The sequence below is a fragment of the Monocercomonoides exilis genome, assembly GCF_001643675.1.
Source record: "Monocercomonoides exilis strain PA203 chromosome Unknown scaffold2-2631571, whole genome shotgun sequence".
Classification (NCBI taxonomy): Eukaryota; Preaxostyla; order Oxymonadida; family Polymastigidae; genus Monocercomonoides; species Monocercomonoides exilis.
The window spans coordinates 271,208-290,752 of NW_027150547.1; the positions used below are offsets into that span (position 1 = coordinate 271,208).

The window sequence follows — 19,545 nt, forward strand, 5'->3', positions numbered from 1 at the left end:
TTCATGAATCTAATTTTACACACTGTAGTGTTTGCTTCAGTTTTTCAACAGGAGCAATGACTTATGGTGGTGCTGTGGCAATTTTGTCTGGAACTGCAAATATTCAAAAATGCATCTTTGATGATTGCAATTCGGATAAAGCTGGCGGAGCTTTGGACATTGAAGAAATTGTAGAGTCTGAATTTCTTGAGTGTTCTCTAATGAATTGTAGATCCTCTGCATACTCTGGTGCTCTGCATACATATTGTTTAAGAAATTACAAAATTTCAAACTGTTTCTTTGAAAGATGTTCTTCAAATTCTTCAGATGGGGCTGTGCATTTGCATAGCATATACAATGGTACAGCTATAATTTCTTTTTCATTTTTTGAATCAAACTTTGCTTTATCTGAAGAAGGGCATGACATTGGTTATTTTGATACTTTTGCATCAAACTGCAATGAGTCATGGATTCAGAATTCATATTCATTATCACCAATAAACAACCGAGTGTGGCTGAATGGATTTGGTCCAAGACCATGGCTCCCTACCCCCACGACTCCTATTATTTATACGGATATTTTTCGAGAAACTACAAAGTCAAGTGGAAATTATTACAAATGTGGGAACGAAAGTGACAAGTGCCAAACTCTTGGGTATGCTGTAACACGTTGGATAAACGAATATCATACGAGCTTGAGGGCTTGCTCAACTCCTTCAATCGAGCACTTTGTGAATGTTGGAGAAAGAAACATATTTATAGAGCCATTACAAACATTGGACCCTGCGACAATTCAACCGAAAACAAATGAGAGTGAACTATTTTTGATATCAGATGGCAGTCTAAAAATTGAAAAATTCACTTTGTTGCATGATTCACTTTTTTCGACGTCTTCAGCGTTGTTCAAAGTCAGAGAATCAAAAGGGGCTTTACATGTAAAGCAATGCATTATTCAGGGAGATTCTCAAAATGGAAAGCATGATTATTCGTTCTTTTGTTTGATAAAAGGAACAACAATAATTGAAGAAAGTCAAATAAATTCCGTATCACTTCAGAATGCACCTTTAATAGACGTTAATCAACTGGCTTCTTTAGAATTCAGAGGAGGAACTGTTTCGTTTGTAAATCGTTTACAGGGAAATGGGGCAATTATTGGAAAAGAAGTCATCTCTGAAGAAAATATTTTGATTGCAAATGTAACAATGGCAAATTGTTCATGCACTTCAGGAAATGGAGGAGCAATTGCTGTTAGCATTTCAGAAAGTGGGATATTTAAGTTTGGAAAAAATGATTTCACAACAACCTTACAGGCATGTCAAGCTGTACGAGGTGGAGGCATTTATCTGGATTTATCAAATGCCAACTGTTCTTTTGCAATTGAAAATCCCACATTTTTGGATAATATTGCAACTGATGGAATAGATATTTTTGTTTTCTCTCCCTCACTCAAAACAAGCATCACACAATCACGATTTTCATATTTTTCTATTAACAGTCCATTTTCTGAGGAGTCAGCAAAGGGAGCAGAAAAAAGTGCAGTATCCGAAGTAATTCCGCTTGTGTATTATTTAAAGGATCGAGAAAGCTTTGTTTCTCTTGCAAACAACGGAAGCGACACAACTGCATGTGGATTTGAACTCTACCCATGCAAAACAGTGGGATATGCGCTCTCGCAACAAACAGGAGCCAGAAGCATTTTAATTTCAGACAATTATAATTTTGAGGAGTGTGTGGCCATTTCGATAACTTCTGGATGCCTTCTAAGCGGATCTTCATCAAATTCGCATGCAACGATTGTGGGTGGGACAACCAGTTATTCAGAAGTTGTGAGCATTGGAAAGGGTGTTACAATTCAAAAGATTATTTTTCAACTTCCAAATTCTTTGAAGTCAGGACAACCAACAGTTTTTTCTGTTGCAGATGCCCTTGGAGGAAATTTCACAGTTAAACAATCCACAATACAAAGTTCAGAAGCAGAATCCGCAGTAAGTTATTCGTTCGTGTCTGTGTCTGCTGGAACGCTTCATTTGTCTGATGTTATTGCAGCTTCAATGACTTTCAACGATAAGCCATTTGTCAATTGCACTGGAAGCAATTCGAAAGCAAACATTTCATCTTTTAATGCAACAACAATTACTTACAGTGGAAATGATGGATTTATTCGCATATCGGAAGCGTTTCAGATGACATTGTCTCAATCTTCATTCGAGAAATTTGTGAGCAGCAAAAGTTCAGTGATTGATATTAGAAGTGCAAAAGATTCTAAACTGGAAGGTTCAAACTTTACTGATATATCGCTGCAGTCAGGAGAAGGAGGCATTATGAGAGCAAATATGTTAGCCGATCAAAGTTTGAAAATTGAGGGAGGACAGTTTGGATCAGCAGGCGTTCACGGAAATGGAGGAGGAATGATGATTTCGATGGAGACAAATAGTATACTTCGTGTCGGAGTAAACAATCTTGTGAATTATCATTCATGCCAAGCATTGCTGAATTTAGGACAAGGCGGTCTCGGAGGCGGAATATTTCTGGATCTTCGAGGTGCTGCTGATAACTTTGTAGTGACTCATGTGGAGTTTGACTCGTGCTTAGCAGATACAAGTGGAAATAATCTCTTTATAACTGCATCAAATTTCACAAAAGTTATAAATTCAACAACTCTTAATTTTAGCTTCAATGATTTTGATGAGAAAGCGTTATCTGGATACGAAAATAACGACAATAGCTACTCAATCCCTTTAGTACTTTATCTGCAAAGTCCGCCATCTCCTGTATACGTTGGAGGGGATAACAAGCACAACTTCGAGCGATGCGGGTATAATGGGCATTCTTGCATTACAATTGAATATGCTCTTAATGCGTGGCAAACAATTCAACCATTAGAAGTGATTATATCTGGAATAACACAATTGCGAAGTGAACTGGCATTTGCAGATGATAAACATTTTGTGTTTGAAGGGGCAGCCGATGGAGGTGAGTTGGAAATCTTAGGAAATACAAGAAAGACTCAAGATGGATTGATTAATAATACTGCAAATATCTCATTTAAAATTCTAAAATTTTCTCTTCCATTGAAAATGAACGATCGCACTTGTGTTTTTTTGTCTCAAAACGGACAGCTAAGCATCGAATCATGTGAATTTGTCGCAACTTCTGATTCAAGATGCATAGAATACTCATTGGTTATGTGCTCAGCCGGTATTTGCAACCTTTTTAATCTGAAAGTGAACGATGGCACGTTCAATGCAAACTCTGCTTTCATGTTAAACGGAAGTTGCAGATCAACAATTGATCAATGCTTAATGAATCTTGTAAAATCAGCATTGTCCAACACACTTATTATGTATTCTTCTCAGGATTCTTTATCAATAAGCAATTCAAATTTTACTTTTTGCACATTCGAAGATGGAGCTGCGATCAGAGATGAGAATGGAAAATCGCTCACACTGAAAAATACTCTCTTTCAGAATCTGACCAGAAAGGTAGGAAACGGTTCTGCATTATACGCAAATTTGTGGAGCGGTTCCAGTGTTGTTGTGAGCGATGTGAAGACTGAAGGATGCATAACTCAAAAGGGCTGTGGAGGAGGGATTTTAGCGATTCTTCAAGGCACAGCGCATTTTCATATTGGTAAGGGACAAAACGAAACTGGATTTTTGAGATGTGGAGCATCTGGTGCGGACTCTATTGGGGGATATGGAGGTGGATTGTTAATGAAGTTAGAAGATGAAGTGGCAAAGGATATCGCATTTTCTCAAATAGTTTTTGGAAAAGATGAAGAAAAAAACTTTGCTTCTGTTGGAGGAAACGATATGTTTATAGAAGCCATGAGCTTTTCTGGGATTGTGAAACGAGAAACATTGAATTTTTCATTTGCAATTGATGTTGATGAAAATCCTAATCTGCAGGATATGATGGGCTACCAAAATGAAGATGCCAACAACATGATTCCTCTGGTATTGTTTTTGCGGACTTTCTCTTCAAGCTGCTTTGTTGACTCAGATGGAAGAGATTATTATTTATGCGGCTTTCACGATTATCCATGCATGTCAATTTCATATGGAGGCTCAAACCGCTTTAACGCAGAAAAGGCAGCTATATGTCTGCTTCCATCTTTTGTGTTTATGAACCAAACTAGCTTATCAACTCAGGATATGCTTATTGATGTGGAGGAAGCCGATACTCAAATTAAAGTCGCTTCAAATGGTTCGGGTGCTGGAGACTTCATGATAAGTACCAGCCGTGAAATATCCTTCAGAAAAATTGCTTTTGTGCTACCAACTTCATTTTCTTTGGGCAGGCGAGCACTTTTTGGATGCAGCGGCTCTGTTTTGGTACTTAACAAGTGCTCAGCTTCTGTTGAAACAGAAAATGTGAATTATTCGCTCGTAATAATTACAGGAGGTTCATTGAAAATTACACAATTATGTTTGTCTCATATATACTTCGCTCAAACATCAGCATTCGAAGTTAAAGGAAGCACAACAAGCGGAGTGTTCGATGAAATGTCATTTGAAAATGTGAGGAGTAATTCTCAACTTGGACTAATTACAGTTGGTGAAGGGGCCTATGAACAGTTAATCAATTCAAATATCACTTCTGCAACTTTTGACAATCAAAGTTTGCTGAACACAGATGGATTAGCATCAATAATGATGAGCAACAACACATTTGCGAAATTGGTGAGAGAAGTTGGGTGCGGTGCCGTGATAAGCGGAACAGTTGGTAACAAAATGAGAATGGATACAACAAATTGTACATTTAGCGAAATAACAGGACAAGAAACTTTTGGAAAAGGAGGAAGTTTGTTTGTAACCGTTGTGAAAGGTGGCACATTTTTATTTGACACAAATATTGTTCGGGAAAGCTGTGTTGATTCCCAAGATGGATTTGGAGGCGGCTTGCACTTAACGTTTACTGATGCATCTGTCAGTTATTCGATGAAGAATGATAATTTTGAGAGTAATGATGCACACTTGGGAAAAGATGTGTATCTTGTTTGCCCTTCACCACGAAGTGTTCTGAACGGAGCTCTGTGGACAGGATCACTAAGCGAATATGAGGATAAAGAAAAGTACTGGGTGTTTGATGGTACATCCACTCCTTCAGTAGATGCTTCCATATTAATCTTTTTGTTTCCTGCTGGACCAGAAATAGTGTTTGTTGATGGAAGCAAATCAAATGGAGTTGGCTGTGGAATTGAGGCAGTGCCATGTAGAGATGTAAACTATGGCTTCAACATTATGAGCAACGGACAAACCACAATAAAAATCGTTGGTGATACTTCATTAAATACTTTAGTTAAGCGAAATTTGTCTCTAACAATTCAGGGAAGTGGAGCTGTTTACAAGTCTGTTGTTGTCGAATCAAATGGAAGCTTTTGCATAGACGATTCGTCTCTTTATCTTGCTATCAGCCATCTTTCCTTTGTTTTTTCTTCAGATCAGACTCAATCAAATGGACCAGAATTATTTTATGTTAGGTCTGGATTGTGTACAGTAACAAACTGTGAATTCTCTGCAATGCAACATGACAGCAACATTGTTACACGGTGGATAGTGAATGCTATTGGAGGAACAACATCTTTAACAAACATAATTATTTCTCATTTATCTTTCTCAACAGAGAGCGGAATAGGAAATATACAAAAATGTACATTTTCATTTGAGAACATTACCATAACCGAAGTTATATCTGAAGATGTTGGATTAATTATTGCGAAAGACACAAATGTTCTTTTTAAAGGAATGAAACTTTCAAAATGCAGTCTTTCAAATGGATCGGCGATACGTTTGCAAAATGAAACTGTCGCAAATATACAAAATGGCAGTTCCTTTGAAGAATGTTTCTCGGATTTACGAGACGGAGGCGCAATTTCTTGTGAACTTTGCGTTGAAGAAGGCAGTTTGAGCATTTCTGATTGCACAATCACAAAATGCGAAGCTAACGAAAGGAGTCGGAAAGGAGGAGGAATTTATCTAAAGACTGGAGCATTAGCTACAAACAATTTCATATTAAGCCGAATTTTATTCAGCGACAACAAAGCATTATCCGGAAAGGATTTATTTGTTGTCTGCAATAATTTGAATGAAACAATAGTCCCAACACGTTTTGACTTGTTGCTTCTGAATGAAAATGGCTCAACAGCTGTTGATGTGAAAGGAACAGATGAAAATCACTTTAATCAAACAGATCAAGACTTACTTTTCTTTCTTGTACAACATAAATCAAATGTTATTTATTTGTCTTTCAATGGATATGATGCTTTAGGTTGCGGAACTTCGGAGCATCCTTGCAACTCAGTTTGGAGGGGATTTAACAACTTGGATGAAAATAGCACAAACAAGCTGTTTTTGATTGATACTTTAACATTTATACAGAATCCATACAACTTTACATCCATCTCAATTACATCCTCTCTAAACGAAGAGCGATCAACACTTGTATTCCGAAACTTTGAACAAGGAACAAGCGCTGAGTATGTTGCTCGATGTGGCATTCTCCTTAATTTTGAAAGCCTTCAACTATCAATTTACAATTCAATTTCTCCAAATACTAAAACCTTAATTACATCCATTGGAAAATTAACGCTGAGTAACTGCTCATTTGCTCCGCATTCTTCAAGTGTGATAGATTTTAGTCTCATCACCGCAAGCAGTGGACAAATGGAGATTAAGAACTGTGAAATTTTTGGTATGACATTTCTCACAGAACCATTTGTTTTGTCGGTCGCAGCAAACATTTCAGGCAGTGAGTTTTCATGCATATCCACACCTGCAGGAACAAAAGGAGGGGTTATCTGTGGGACAATGAGAGAGAATGAAATTATAAAATTTTCAAACTGCGTTATTAAAAATTGTTCTTGTAGTTTGACAAATGGAAAGGGAGGATTTTGTAACTTGGATTGCAACAAATCAACAGAGGAATTTCCATTTGAGTTTGGAGAACTTGTTTTTGAATCAAATGAAGCAGCTCTTGGCAAAAATGCTTTTATTACAGTTCCTAATTTGAATCGCTCTGTCACCAAACACTCGTTCAACTTTAATTTCGATTCAATGATTTCAGATCCAAATTTGTTTGTTGGATGTGACTCAACATTTAATAATACAGATCTGTTTCGCTTTTTGGTGGGATACAAAAACTGGGCAATTCATCTATCTTCAATGGGATATGATGTTATGAGATGTGGAAATGAGGATGATCCATGCTGCACATTTTGGAAGGGAATGCAACAGATAAACACTGATGCACCGTTGAAAGTTATCTCAATAGATAAGCAGACAATTCTACAGAATTCATTCGACTTTTCGAATTTCACGATCCAATCTGCCCATTCTGAATTGATAGATGAGCCGTGCATTATATCAATTTCAAATAACTTACAAGCTGCTGATTCGTTGATGATGAATAGGGAATCACTTTTATTTATGTTTGTTAAGTTTTCTATCAGTGAGACATTTTCCGGAGGAGATAATGCAATAGTTTTGAGTAAAAGGGGAGTTCTATCATTTTCTGATTGCTGGATTGAAATGAAATCTGCATTGCAATCGCCTGCAATACATACGTTTGCTCGCGCAGAAGATGGCGAACTTACAGCTTGTCGGCTCAGATGCTCATCACTAACTGGAATTGGAAACATTTTTTCTGTTTCGTCATCTGTTATGTTCACTGTACAAACAAATATTTTTGAGAGATTAAGTTTAAATGATGGATGTGTAGTTGCTGTGCATCAGGCAACGACTAGGATCTTCGCAAATAGTGGTTCACCATTATTGACTCTCATAAACTCTTCTTTTATCAATATTTCGCGCATTTTTGCAGGTGCATCTGTGATATCAGTCGACCAAATCACTAACAAGCTTTCGTTGCGCATTAACAGTAGCACATTTCGCGACTGTAAGTCGACAAACAGCATAGCAGGAGGGGCAGTTGCATTTGAGCTGATGCCAGACAGTTCGTTTGATCTGAGCAATTCTGAAGTGGAGCAGTGCGTGTGCTCAACAAGTGCTGGGCGTGGTGGAGGTATTTACATAAAATCTTCGATTCGAAGTTCTCTCAGTTTTCTGTTTTATCATGATACGTTTGATTCGAATATAGCTGATGTTGGGAGAGATATCTTTATACGCTGCTTTGATATAAAATCACAGATAAATGAAACTCAATTTCAATTTGATCTCAGAGAATCTAAATACAACAGGCTGAATGCAATTTTTGGGATTGACGAACACGAATACTCTTCACAGCCTGTGAATCTCATTGAATTTGTGGTAACTTATCAGGCAGACATCATTTTTGTAACTACAAATTCGTCAAGAGGCGGTGAAGACACAAAGAAGTGTGGTACGCAACAGCTGCCATGCTTATCATTGGCATATGCAGCAAGCCATCTTACATTTGATTTCAAAAGTCAATTGGTTGTAATGGATGAGGGAAAGATAGATTCAGAATTGGACCTTAGCAATTTAATGCTGACATCACGATCATTTGAGCAAGTTCCTCTTGAAGTTGCATTATCACTACAGACAACAAGAGAAAATTTGATTGAATGCACAAGTTCTGTCACACTGTCTCTTCTTTCATTATTATTTTTACCTTCGTTCAACTTAAATAGCACAGCTTTACTTCACATTGAGGAAGGAACCCTTTCTACTGCAAATTGTTCATTTTCAGGCCCAGAACAATTTCAATCAGCGAATTCCCTGTTGTCAACTCTTTTTAAAGCAACAAATGGAAACATACTATTTGAGAATGTGAAAATTGCTTCTCTGAGCTTTTCTTCTAATGTTATTTCATCGCAAATGTTTTCATCTATAAAATGTAATGTTCTAACAATGAGATATCTGATGCTTGAAAGCTCTGCAGTTGAAATGGATGATACAAGCTCCACTGTTGCAATGGAAAAGATTAATATGAAAGATATTTGCATTGCAAGTGGAAGTGCTATTGTTATACAACACAGACAAGGATCAAACATTGAGTCGAATTTTAAACCTCAATATTCCATTCAGTTATCATCTATTGAAAACGTCACAACTCTGTCAAATGAAGCATCTTCATTTGCTCCAACGTTTTTGTCTGTGTCCTTATCATCTGCATCTTCTGAATTTACCAATTCTCCGGAGATTTTTCTCTCAAACTGCTCAGTTAGAAAGAGTATTTCTTCTTTTGAAAAGGGAAGCGCTCTATCAGTTAGCTATTGTTTAGGATTGACAGTGGAATCTTGCCAATTTGATGGATTTGTTGATAACAGCTTAATTAATTCTTTTGAAGTCATGAATGAGAAGAATGAAGAAATGTGCAGATGGAATGGATCTCTTGTACATTTTGAAGATAGCTGTGTGCGGTTGAGAGATACCACAATCTCTAATTCGAGAAAGGGCGGGCTGTCTCTCATGGGAGGAGCTTTAGAAATTGAAAAATGTGAGTTTACGGGAAATGATCCAATGATAGAAAATTATTCATCAATAAGGAGGAACATATTGTGCGATGGAGATGGTTCTGTTAACCTTATGAGCGTGAAAGGTGGTGATGGAGCTTCAAAAGACAGTTGCATGTGGTTACTGGATGATGGATGCAAAGCAAAAGGAATTCTCGAGAGTTATGAAGAGATGGGTTCGCTTTTGTTTGTGCCAAGAATCACGAGCATTGACATGGAACATCCAGATGAAAACGAGACGGATCTAACATTTCATGGGAGGTTGTTAATCCCTTGTAATCTCTCATTTGAGGTGGTGTCCACAATGGGAAGTGAGAAGTCTGTGGAAACTTATTATTTTAGCGAAGATGGATATGTAAATGAGAAAACTGTCAAAGGAACTGTGCCTTCTGCGTCAATCAAAGAAGCTCCGTCAAATGCAGAGGTTTCAGCTGCAATTATGTTTGGGAAATTAAATAGTCCTTCACAAACGGTGCACATTGTTTTGAGGAACAAAACTGAAAACAAAATTTCTGAAGGAGTTGGAAATAATAATGAAGCTCTGTCATCTACGCCTTCTAGTATGATGATTGTTGTTGTTGTACTTGCTGTTTTTCTTCTATTTGTGATTGTTGCGGTTGTAATATTGGCAATGCGATGGAGAAAAGCTAAAAATAGAAATGAAGAACTGGAAGAGATTGTTGCTGATACAGTAAAGAAGGATCCAAAGGCATTTGAGATGATTACAATGGAGATGTCTCCAGAAGAGCGATGGAGAAGGACAGAGAGGGAAGCAGAGAAGAAGAATGAAGAGAGGATAAAGAAGAGAGTGTATGCGAAAAGTCTTCAGCATTCAGAGTCGTCAGAGCATCTTCTATCTGAGAGCGGATCGACTGAATATATTTTGGGAAGAGATTCAGATAAGATTCCTGAATGGGCATTGGAAAAAGTTGAAGAAGACAATGATGATGATGATGTTGAGACGAGAAAGAGATCACCTTCACCATCCATTTCATCCACTTCAACCATTTCAACCACAGATACAGACACAACATTTATTCGAGGGGAGGATCTATGTCCAACAACCTCTTCTATGTCAAATCTGGTGGATGCAATGGCCTGTTCTTCTCCTCATGAGAAGCTGATTGTAGATCTGAGAGATTCACTGTTTATGATGCTTCACGGGAGAAACGAGAAGAAGGAGATGGCAATTGGCACTATTGAAGAGAGAGAGCACACAGCTTCTCATATATTATTCTGGGTGGCCAATCTTGCACTTCACTCCTTTGATGAAACAGAAGAGCCTCTCCAATCGTTGGCTAGTTTGAGTCCTCATCTTATTCTGTTCTCAGAGCATATGCTGATCTGCGTTGCAATGCACACAGACTGCTCCTCTTCATCAGATGATTCTGACTCGTCTTCTGTTTCATCCTTCACGATTGTCACATCTTCCTCTGATTGTTCTTCTGTGTATAAAAATTGCAAAGGCTCGCCTCCGCCTTCATCCGCCTTTGAAGATGAAGACAATTACAAAAATGAGTGTATGAGGTGGAAGGCTCCAGAACTGATGAACGGTTCTGCAGCACGTGCGTCAAAGAAATCAGTCGCCTTCTCGATTGGGATGATGTTATGGGAATGTTTAACGTTGAAAATTCCTTTTGGTGAATATGAAGCTGAAATTGCTGGAAACAAGATTGTGAACGGAGAGCGGCCGGGACTGGGAAAGACAGGCGGGAGCACATGCCAGGAGTTGATTATCGCATGCATGTCTCCTCATCCTGATAATCGTCCAACACTCACGCGAATCAAACGGGAGTTCGCCGCAAGGCTGCCAGCTGGTGCTGCGATGCTGACAGCCACAGACGCTCTGATTGTCGAAACTTCCTCAGTTGAATTCCCAGTCCGTCGCCTGCCTCCGTCTGCTCTGCCGAAATCAGCAGCAACCTGTGGAAGCGAGACAGAAAAGCAAAGCAAGTCAAATCATTGATATTTTTATTGAAATAGTAGTGATGAATGAAAAGAGTTGATTATGAAGCTTAGAGCACGGTGAAAATACAACTTCATTCAGACAGTTACAAGATTATTTTCAACTTAATCACGGAAGAACTCTTACGACAAAATGTTATCAAAGAATAAGTCGATATTGTTTCTACACATGCTTTCATTTCACCATGGAGGTATTTTTTGTTTGTTCAATTTATAATTTGTTGTATCAACGATCACACTTTCTCTTATTTCATTTTGGATAAATGTATTAAATCTCTTAAAAAGGATTCAATTCCGCTAATCTTTATTCAATCTTTTTACAAGAACATTTCTGCTGGTTAATATTCATCTGAGAATTTTTTATAGTGTATCACTGTTTTTTCTGTTCTTAAACAAAAAGTATCTATGAAAAATCGTTTTGAATAAACATTTGAATACAAAATGTCACCAAATAATTCCTAAGAAGATGAAATAATCTAAAAAATAGGCAGGGAGAATAAATCAAAATATCTAATAATAGGGAAATACAATAAAACGAAGTTGTTCGCATTATCAACAAAATATTCCCAAAAAAAATTAAATAATTGCTCTAAAATCATTATCTCTGAATATGTTTTTGATAAAAAGCCAACAAAACAATGAAATAGCAATTGAATAACATTAAAGAATAAATTGGCTAAAAAATACTAATATCCAGGATAAGCATGCATATATTGATGAGGAGTGTGAGCCCTCATAGCGTATTCATGATAAGGGCTGACCGGGCGATGATGTGAAGAATGATCTACAGAATGAAGCTCCTCTGGATAATAATGTGGAGGATGCACTGACATAGACATATAAGGTGACCCAGAATGGCCATAGTGTGGTGGAGAATAAACTCTGCTTTGATGTTTGCGAGGGCTAACTGATCTTACAGGAGTTCGTGAAGGAGAATGTGATACAGTTCGATGATGATGATGGTGATGGTGGTGATGATGATGATAATGAGGCGAAGGGCTTCTAACAACACGTACAGGAGAACGAGTGCGACGATAACTTCGAGAACGAACTTCAATATAAGGAGTGCGAGATCGAGTACGAGATCTTGAACGTGTTCTAGATCTTGATCTATCTCTTGAACGAGAAAAACGTCTCGATTCTTCGTACCTTTGCGGTGAATATCTTTCTTGATATGGAATTGGAATACGCATATCTCTTTCATCTGGCCTACGCACTGGCTCAGGGCAGTCCCTTCGTAGATGTCCAGGTTTTCCACAATTATAACAAAGCAATCTTGACAATTCTTCAGGAGTATCTCTTAATGGGCAATCCCTACGCAAATGGTCGGTACTACCACAAATATAGCACGCATGCATATTGAGTTCATAAGTAGCTCCTGGCATCTGCCTTGGGCAATCTTTTGCAAAATGCCCAATCTTGCCACACAAAAAACAGTGCTTCAATCCATCACTACGTGTCTTTGGAGCAAACGCGTGGGTGACTGCAATAGTCCTTCCATGAACTTCTTTTCCATTAACTTCTCTGACGGCTTCATCAGCGCTTGCAGTATCTTGATATCTCTGGAAGAAAAAACAACACAAAACACCAACAATAAATGAAATCGTCTCTTCAAACATCATCACTCACCACAACACACAATGCAACCACCAACCAAAACCACAATTACTTCAAACACCCACAGAAGAATCCACATTCAAGTGGCACAAAGATAGCACACCAAAAACGCATATCCCTTCATGATATCACATGTTATAATTTCGCCATAATTTTTAAATATCTCTATTAACTCCTCTCTTGTCACATCAGGAGCAACATTCCCAATATGAAGTTTTACACCAACATCCATTTTTGACAATTTGATCCTATTAATGCCTTTCTGCTTAAAATTATCCAAATTATAAAATAGGGATACAAGATCAGTAAATATTTTTTATAGCGGATGCTCGCTGCGCTCATTTTCATTTCAACACTTCATAGCGAAGTATTTTTTTCTGAACCGTTTAATGGTTTGTAATTTTTGATGTTTAATTGTTTGTAAGTTTTTTCCTTGATCATACAAATTTTTTTCTTCTTTTGAACTTTAATTCATTCAATAAGAAACATGGAGGTACAGATGGGTTGAATCATCAGCAAACATTGCAGAGGGAGCAAGTGGGCATTTTGGTTGGAGCGCTGGAAGATATTATGGAGATTGGAAAAAATCCATGGGTCTGATGACCACAGAAGATAGAAAATATTATCAAATATCTGCTGATTTCAATAAAACTGTTAATACTTTAAATCGTAAGTTGATTTTTTCGTTTACAGTAAAGATGGAAAGAGAAATTGGAAAGGGTGGTTGTTATATGAAATTACTTGGTGAAGGATTAGATCAAGACCAGTTCACCAGTGATGACACATATGAAATTCTTTTTGGCCCTGATATTATTCAACGTTTCCAATCACAAGTTAAATTGATGATTAGAAAGGGTACAGAGTATTACACACTCAACGAATCAGTATATGCACCAATGGATGAACTTACCCATATGTACACACTGGTTTTGCGACCTGATAATACATATGAAATAATGGTCGATGGAAAACTAGAAGCTAGTGGAAGAATTCAAGATAAATTCCCAGATTTGCTTGGACCAAAATATGTTTGTTGAATAATAATTTTTAATGCGCTTTAAATTGTAGAAAACATTAATTGTTCTTTCCAGGTTCCTGATCCAAACGCGACAAAGCCAAAAGATTGGGTTGATGCGCCAGAAATTCCTGATCCAAAATATGTAAGGCCTGACTATTGGGACGATCGAAGAATGATTCCAAATCCGAAATATACAGAAACAAAGCCTGATAACTGGGACGAAGCTAAAAAGGGGCCCTGGAAGCAGCCACCAAAAGAAATTCCAAATCCAAATTATATGGGCCTGTGGCGTCCGAGGATGATTAAGAATCCAGAGTACAAGGGAGTCTGGAAAGCACCTCTGGTGATGAGTGACGAGTGGAAGAAGGCCAACGAACTTTATGCTTTTAAGATCAAGTATGTGGGCCTTGATGTGTATCATCTACAAGCTGGAACAATCTTTGACAATGTGTTTGTGGGGGATGACTTATTCGAGTGGGAAGAGTGGGTTGAAGAAACATTTACTGGCCTGCAGGACAAAGAAAAGAAAGCCTATGAAATTATTGAAAGAGACACATATTTGGAATCTCATCCTAATCTGAGATATAAGCTTAAAAGAAAGGAAATTGATTTAATTAAACAAAAGAAAGAAGAACCAAAAGAAGAGCCAAAAGGTGAAGAAGAGCTTCCTGATGTTGATGAGTTATAAATCCAAAAAAAATAATCCAGTGATTAAATGTCAGATCTATCAATTTTTGTTATGATTGTTTAAATCAATTGTGTTGAATCATTCTATTTTTGCGTAATTCTTCTTTTTCTCAAGAATTTCACTTCCAAACTTGAATTCTTTCTTTCAATTTCACAATTATCTAATATATAATATTTGTCGTAATTCTATTAAGCATATTGATTGCTCGAATCGCAATATTTTAAAGTAACCTTAATAAATAAAAATGAATAGAAAAACTGGAGTTACAAGGCCAAAGAAGTATGTAAACTAAATTAAATAAAATTAATATGAAATATTATCTATTTTTTAACTTGTAATTTTATTTTGCTTGTTCAAAACGTACAATTGCCCAGGGCATCACTTTCTCTTGAAGAAGAAACAAAGCTGATGGAAGATAAGTTAAATGCACTACGATTGGTGATGGAGGAAGAGCGCAAAAAACGAGAAGAAAAAAGAAGGTGCAAGTTGATTAATTTTTTGAGTTATTCCGTGTATTTTTTGACCTTTAATAATATTCTTGAAAAATAGAGAAGGGGGAGGCTTCTGGGGTGCTGGTCAGAGGGGCCCACTTCGCTCTCATCTTTCAAAGTCTGGGTTGCGTGGTCCATCTCCTGCTTCGTCTTCAAGACCAAAAAGATCTTCATCTGCTGGAACTAATCAAAGCTCAACAAGTTCCTTAACTTCTCAGAGTACCAAAGACAGTGCCAAACATTTTTCATCTTCTACAGAATCTTCTTTTGAGAGTTCATCTTCTTCGGAAACTGTTTCAAAAAGAGATTCTTCAACATCTGATGATCAAGAACAGGAAGGAAAAGTCATGTATGCTCGTCCAAGAACAGACATGTGGATAAGTCCATTCGCAGGTTTGCTTTACACATGTTATGTGTTGATTTATTTCATTTTATTTTTTTCATTTTTTTCATTTCATTTTTTATAATAATTTTATTTATGAATTGAATATTTTTGCAAACCTAAAATTAAAAGTGCCTAATCAGAAGGAAGAGCCAACAAAATGTGACTCTGGAAGCGGGGTGTGTAATTTTTTTTTCAAACTGTATTTCCTTTTTGATTATACTTTTCTGACTTGGTATTCACAGCCTGATATTCCTTATTCAGAAGGCCAAGATTCATTCACTTCACCAGACACTCAATCGATGGAAAAAGAACGCAAAGAAGTTTCCATGTCCACTTCAGATATGCAGACTGAGCCTATTTCGACAAAGATATCTGTTAGGCGTGAGCGGCCTGCTTCTGCTGATCCCTCGACAAAGCCAAATAATAACAAATTATCAACAATTTCTGAATCTCCAGATTCCCCTCCAGAAAAGAAACATGTCACGCCAAGTCAAAAGGCAGGCGAAAAGGCTATAAAATCTGTTGATAGCTTACCACCTCCAAAAATCAGCTTATTTCAAAAAATAAAAGGAGAACAAGCCATTCAATCGCTTGAGAATGAGCTCCAGAGAAAAGTTCCAATCAAAAAATGATATCAATTAAATAACGGTTAATTTTAAAAAAATATATATTTTTTTTCAATTTATTTGAATTTTGATTTATTGATTTTTGTATGTGATTAATCTTCTTTAAAAAACAACTAACAATTATTATGGTAGCAAGAATTTTGTTCAGATAAATAAATCAGTTAAAAATGAAGAACAAATCGTTTTCACAATTTTTATTTTCATTGCTTTTTTGTTTGTTATTTATTGTGCATCCAATGGAAAACGAAGAGAAAACTCCTGCGGATTACATAAATCCACTCATGGGAACTGTTTCACAACTTCTTGTACCAGCTTATCCAACTATACATCTGCCAAACGGAATGGTTCGATTAATTCCTGACAGGGAAAATTATCTTCAAGAAAAAATGAACGGTTTTCCTCGTTTTCTCACTTCGCATCGTGGTTCTTATGCTTTTTCTGTGGGTTGCTCACAGCATCGGTTATCAAACTCACAAAACTCTTACTCATATACATATGATGAAGAAATCATCCGTCCTTATCTTTACTCTGCATATCTTGAGGAAGAAGAGGTTGATTTGCGAATTGCTCCATGTTATCAGTCAATGATTTACGAGATGAAATTCCTTGGAAGACACAAAAAGATTGTGGTTTTTAGTGGAAGTTCTGTTTCATCTCATGGTAGCACGACTTTTTCGGTTACAGAGCATGTTGCGACTTCTCTTTATCTTTATGGAGAAGTCAATCCAAAGCCAATGGAAATGAAAGCTAGTGGATCATTAGCTGTCATGACTTTCGATGAAAGCGTCAATGTTGTTGTTGTGCGTTGCGGGGTATCTCTTATCAGCGTTGATCAAGCAAAAAAGAATTTAGAAAGGGAAATCAAAACATTTGACCTAGACACAGTTGCGGCATTTGGAAAGGGAGAATGGAACAAAGCATTGGGGAAAGTGAGCGTAGTTGGGGGAACTGAGCAAGACAAAGCTGTTCTTTATTCGTCTATGTATCGAACGTATGAACGTATGGTGTGCATTTCTGAAGACGGCAAGTATTATTCTGGATTTGATCGCAAAGTGCACAACGATGATGGTGTTAAGTTCTACACAGACGATTGGATTTGGGACACATTTCGTGCGACTCATCCGCTGCGTGTGCTGATTGAAAGCAAAAAGGAAGTTGAAATGCTGAACTCTTATTTACGGATGGCCCAGCAATCCAGCGATGGATTTCTGCCCACGTTTCCTGAAGTGAACGGCGACTCTCACAGAATGAATGGGAAGCACTGCATCGCAACCATCTGGGATGCTTATTGCAAGGGCCTTCGCGGATTCGATCTAAACGAAGGGTTTTCAGCCTCGAAGAGAACACAAATGGAGGCAACGCTCATTCCGTGGACGAGGCAAAGGGCAACCACCCTCGACGCATTCTTCAAAGAAACAGGCTTCTATCCAGGGCTTCGCAATGGAGAGAGAGAAACATGCTGGGCTGTTGGTGGCGAGCTGCGGCAGTGCGTTGCTGTAACACAAGCAGCATCATACGACGATTGGTGTGTTGCTCAGATGGCGAAGGAGCTTGGGCCATCACACGAAGATGACTATCACTTCTTTCTGCGCCGTGCCTTCAACTACAGGACGCTGTTCAAGCCAGACACGTGCTTCTTCCACCCGCGTGATAAAGAAGGAAGGTGGATCATGCCATTTGATTACCGCATGTCTGGCGGGCGTGGTGGGCGAATGTATTACGACGAGAACAACGGATGGACATACCGTTGGGATGTGCAGCATGCTCCTGCAGATCTGGTGTCATTGATGGGAGGGAACACATACTTCGCAGCCGCTATGGACTCCATGTTTAAGGAGCCAATAGGAACATCCAGATCAGAATTCTGGAGACAATGGCCAGATCAGACAGCAAATGTGGGGCAGTTCACAATGGCAAATGAGCCGTCTATGCATATACCGTGGTACTATAATCATGCGATGCATCCGTGGAAGTCGCAGAAAGTGGTTCATTACATTCTGAAGGAATGGTTCAGAAGCGATATTTTGGGTATTCCTGGAGATGAAGATGGGGGAGGGTTGTGCGCTTATGCAGTGTTTTCTTCAATTGGGTTTTATCCTTTCACTCCTGGTATTCCTGCATATCTGATTGGTTCTCCTTTGTTTGATGAAGTTCAGGTGAAAATGGAAAATGGAAAAGTATTCACCATCAAAGCACAAAATGCTTCTTTCTATAACAAATACATTCAAAGTGCAACTCTTAATGGTAAGGAGTACAACAAGTGCTGGATTTCACATGAAGATGTTACAAATGGCTCCACTCTTGTTTTAACAATGGGCGAAAAACCAAATAAAAATTGGGGTATTGAAGAAGCTCCACCTTCTTCGGAGCAGCTTTCTTAAAAATTTCAGAAAATATATACAGTATTTTTGAAGCTTTTTATTTTTTTTCATTTCTCAATATTTTTGTCAGATTTGTTTTTTCATATAAAAATTTAAATAAACGTGTTTTAATAGAAATGAATTGCCCGTTTTTTACCTTATTGGTGATTTGGATAGGGAAATGGATGATTTGAGTAAAATTGTCAAACAAAGTTGGCAAATTTATGATGAGAGGCTTGTAATATCAGAATCTCCTTGGTCAATGCAGCACAATGTTCCGACGCGGAAGTATTTACCGCATGCAGTTCCCAATGTAACATTGGCTATAAAAATGAATTGAAGTATTTTTTAAAACAAACAAACAAACAAACAAACAAAAAAAAGAAAAAAAAAAACATAAATACAATTGCCAGAATTTTGCTAAGCAAAAACAAACTTCCATTATAATGATGAACTGAGATGCGGGCAAGCATTGCATAATATTCAATCTCAGCTTTGCGCAGAGGTGGGATGTTGCTGCTGATCAGAACAACTTTTGCTGTAATAAATAAAATCGATCAAGGTTCAGTTGTTGAATATTTTATAAAATAAGTTTTATTATACAAATAAAGTTATCATAAAAAGTTAAAATAAGTTCCAAATAATGATTTCCGATCATGCCTTTTCCCTTTCTGATTGTATCAAGAGTTTGTTTATATCCAAGAACATATTTTCCACTCTTAATCATAAGAGCAATTTTTGAGTTGATACCCTCCTGTTGACGTTTCTAAAATACGTAGCAGCAAGCAAAAAGATTTCCAAAGTCATTAAAAAGGAATAATAACCGTATTGAAATACAAACTGTTTTAACGACTTGCGACATGATAAACTAATGCATATAACAAATAGAAGTACAATATTTACGTGTTGTTAACGCTCTTGTTAAAAGAATGAAAGAAAGCACACTTGATAATCCTGATCAGTTATGGGAACACCCATAT

The 19,545-nt window shown here is 37.5% G+C and overlaps 6 protein-coding genes across 6 annotated transcripts; 4 read left to right on the forward strand and 2 right to left on the reverse strand.

The window, feature by feature from the left end:
• Nucleotides 1-1,181: 1,181 nt before the first annotated feature.
• On the forward strand, nucleotides 1,182-11,792 carry MONOS_530 (uncharacterized protein; the record flags this gene model as incomplete). Its single annotated transcript, XM_067875435.1, has 2 exons — nucleotides 1,182-1,255; nucleotides 1,475-11,792. The coding sequence occupies 2 exons, from the start codon at nucleotides 1,182-1,184 to the stop codon at nucleotides 11,379-11,381; spliced, it is 9,981 nt and encodes a 3,326-aa protein (XP_067735576.1). The 3' UTR covers nucleotides 11,382-11,792.
• MONOS_529 (RNA-binding region RNP-1 domain-containing protein) lies at nucleotides 11,737-13,247 on the reverse strand. Its single transcript, XM_067875423.1, has 2 exons — nucleotides 13,101-13,247; nucleotides 11,737-12,942 (listed from the first exon to the last, which is right to left on the reverse strand). The coding sequence occupies exons 1-2, from the start codon at nucleotides 13,227-13,229 to the stop codon at nucleotides 12,067-12,069; spliced, it is 1,005 nt and encodes a 334-aa protein (XP_067735577.1). The 5' UTR covers nucleotides 13,230-13,247; the 3' UTR covers nucleotides 11,737-12,066.
• Nucleotides 13,248-13,293: 46 nt separating this feature from the next.
• Nucleotides 13,294-14,895, forward strand: MONOS_528 (putative calreticulin). Its single transcript, XM_067875412.1, has 3 exons — nucleotides 13,294-13,389; nucleotides 13,481-14,025; nucleotides 14,089-14,895. The coding sequence occupies exons 1-3, from the start codon at nucleotides 13,323-13,325 to the stop codon at nucleotides 14,701-14,703; spliced, it is 1,227 nt and encodes a 408-aa protein (XP_067735578.1). The 5' UTR covers nucleotides 13,294-13,322; the 3' UTR covers nucleotides 14,704-14,895.
• A 52-nt stretch (nucleotides 14,896-14,947) lies between these two features.
• MONOS_527 (uncharacterized protein) lies at nucleotides 14,948-16,211 on the forward strand (the record flags this gene model as incomplete). The annotated part of the gene is made up of 5 exons (XM_067875401.1): nucleotides 14,948-14,982; nucleotides 15,078-15,182; nucleotides 15,253-15,587; nucleotides 15,709-15,755; nucleotides 15,822-16,211. The coding sequence occupies 5 exons, from the start codon at nucleotides 14,948-14,950 to the stop codon at nucleotides 16,209-16,211; spliced, it is 912 nt and encodes a 303-aa protein (XP_067735579.1).
• A 230-nt stretch (nucleotides 16,212-16,441) lies between these two features.
• Nucleotides 16,442-18,703, forward strand: MONOS_526 (putative alpha-1 2-mannosidase; the record flags this gene model as incomplete). Its single annotated transcript, XM_067875390.1, has 1 exon — nucleotides 16,442-18,703. The coding sequence occupies one exon, from the start codon at nucleotides 16,442-16,444 to the stop codon at nucleotides 18,584-18,586; it is 2,145 nt and encodes a 714-aa protein (XP_067735580.1). The 3' UTR covers nucleotides 18,587-18,703.
• On the reverse strand, nucleotides 18,657-19,534 carry MONOS_525 (putative large subunit ribosomal protein L30e). Its single transcript, XM_067875380.1, has 5 exons — nucleotides 19,511-19,534; nucleotides 19,407-19,433; nucleotides 19,226-19,331; nucleotides 19,002-19,103; nucleotides 18,657-18,888 (listed from the first exon to the last, which is right to left on the reverse strand). The coding sequence occupies exons 2-5, from the start codon at nucleotides 19,425-19,427 to the stop codon at nucleotides 18,788-18,790; spliced, it is 330 nt and encodes a 109-aa protein (XP_067735581.1). The 5' UTR covers nucleotides 19,428-19,433; nucleotides 19,511-19,534; the 3' UTR covers nucleotides 18,657-18,787.
• Between the last annotated feature and the right edge of the window lie 11 nt (nucleotides 19,535-19,545).

Bases quoted from the DNA above. Each gene is read 5' to 3' on its own strand.
- MONOS_529 (XM_067875423.1), bottom strand. From the start codon at position 13,229: ATGGATGTTGGTGTAAAACTTCATATTGGGAATGTTGCTCCTGATGTG. The intron at 12,943-13,100 runs GTGTGCTATCTT...TTTTTCTTCCAG, and splicing joins TGAAGGGATATGCGTTTTTG to AGATATCAAGATACTGCAAG.
- MONOS_528 (XM_067875412.1), top strand. From the start codon at position 13,323: ATGCTCGCTGCGCTCATTTTCATTTCAACACTTCATAGCGAAGTATTT. The intron at 13,390-13,480 runs GTTTGTAATTTT...TCATTCAATAAG, and splicing joins TTTTTCTGAACCGTTTAATG to AAACATGGAGGTACAGATGG. The intron at 14,026-14,088 runs GTTTGTTGAATA...TGTTCTTTCCAG, and splicing joins ATTTGCTTGGACCAAAATAT to GTTCCTGATCCAAACGCGAC.
- MONOS_525 (XM_067875380.1), bottom strand. From the start codon at position 19,427: ATGTCGCAAGTCGTTAAAACA. The intron at 19,332-19,406 runs GTTTGTATTTCA...TACGTATTTTAG, and splicing joins TGTCGCAAGTCGTTAAAACA to AAACGTCAACAGGAGGGTAT. The intron at 18,889-19,001 runs GTTTGTTTTTGC...TCATTTTTATAG, and splicing joins AGTTCATCATTATAATGGAA to CCAATGTTACATTGGGAACT.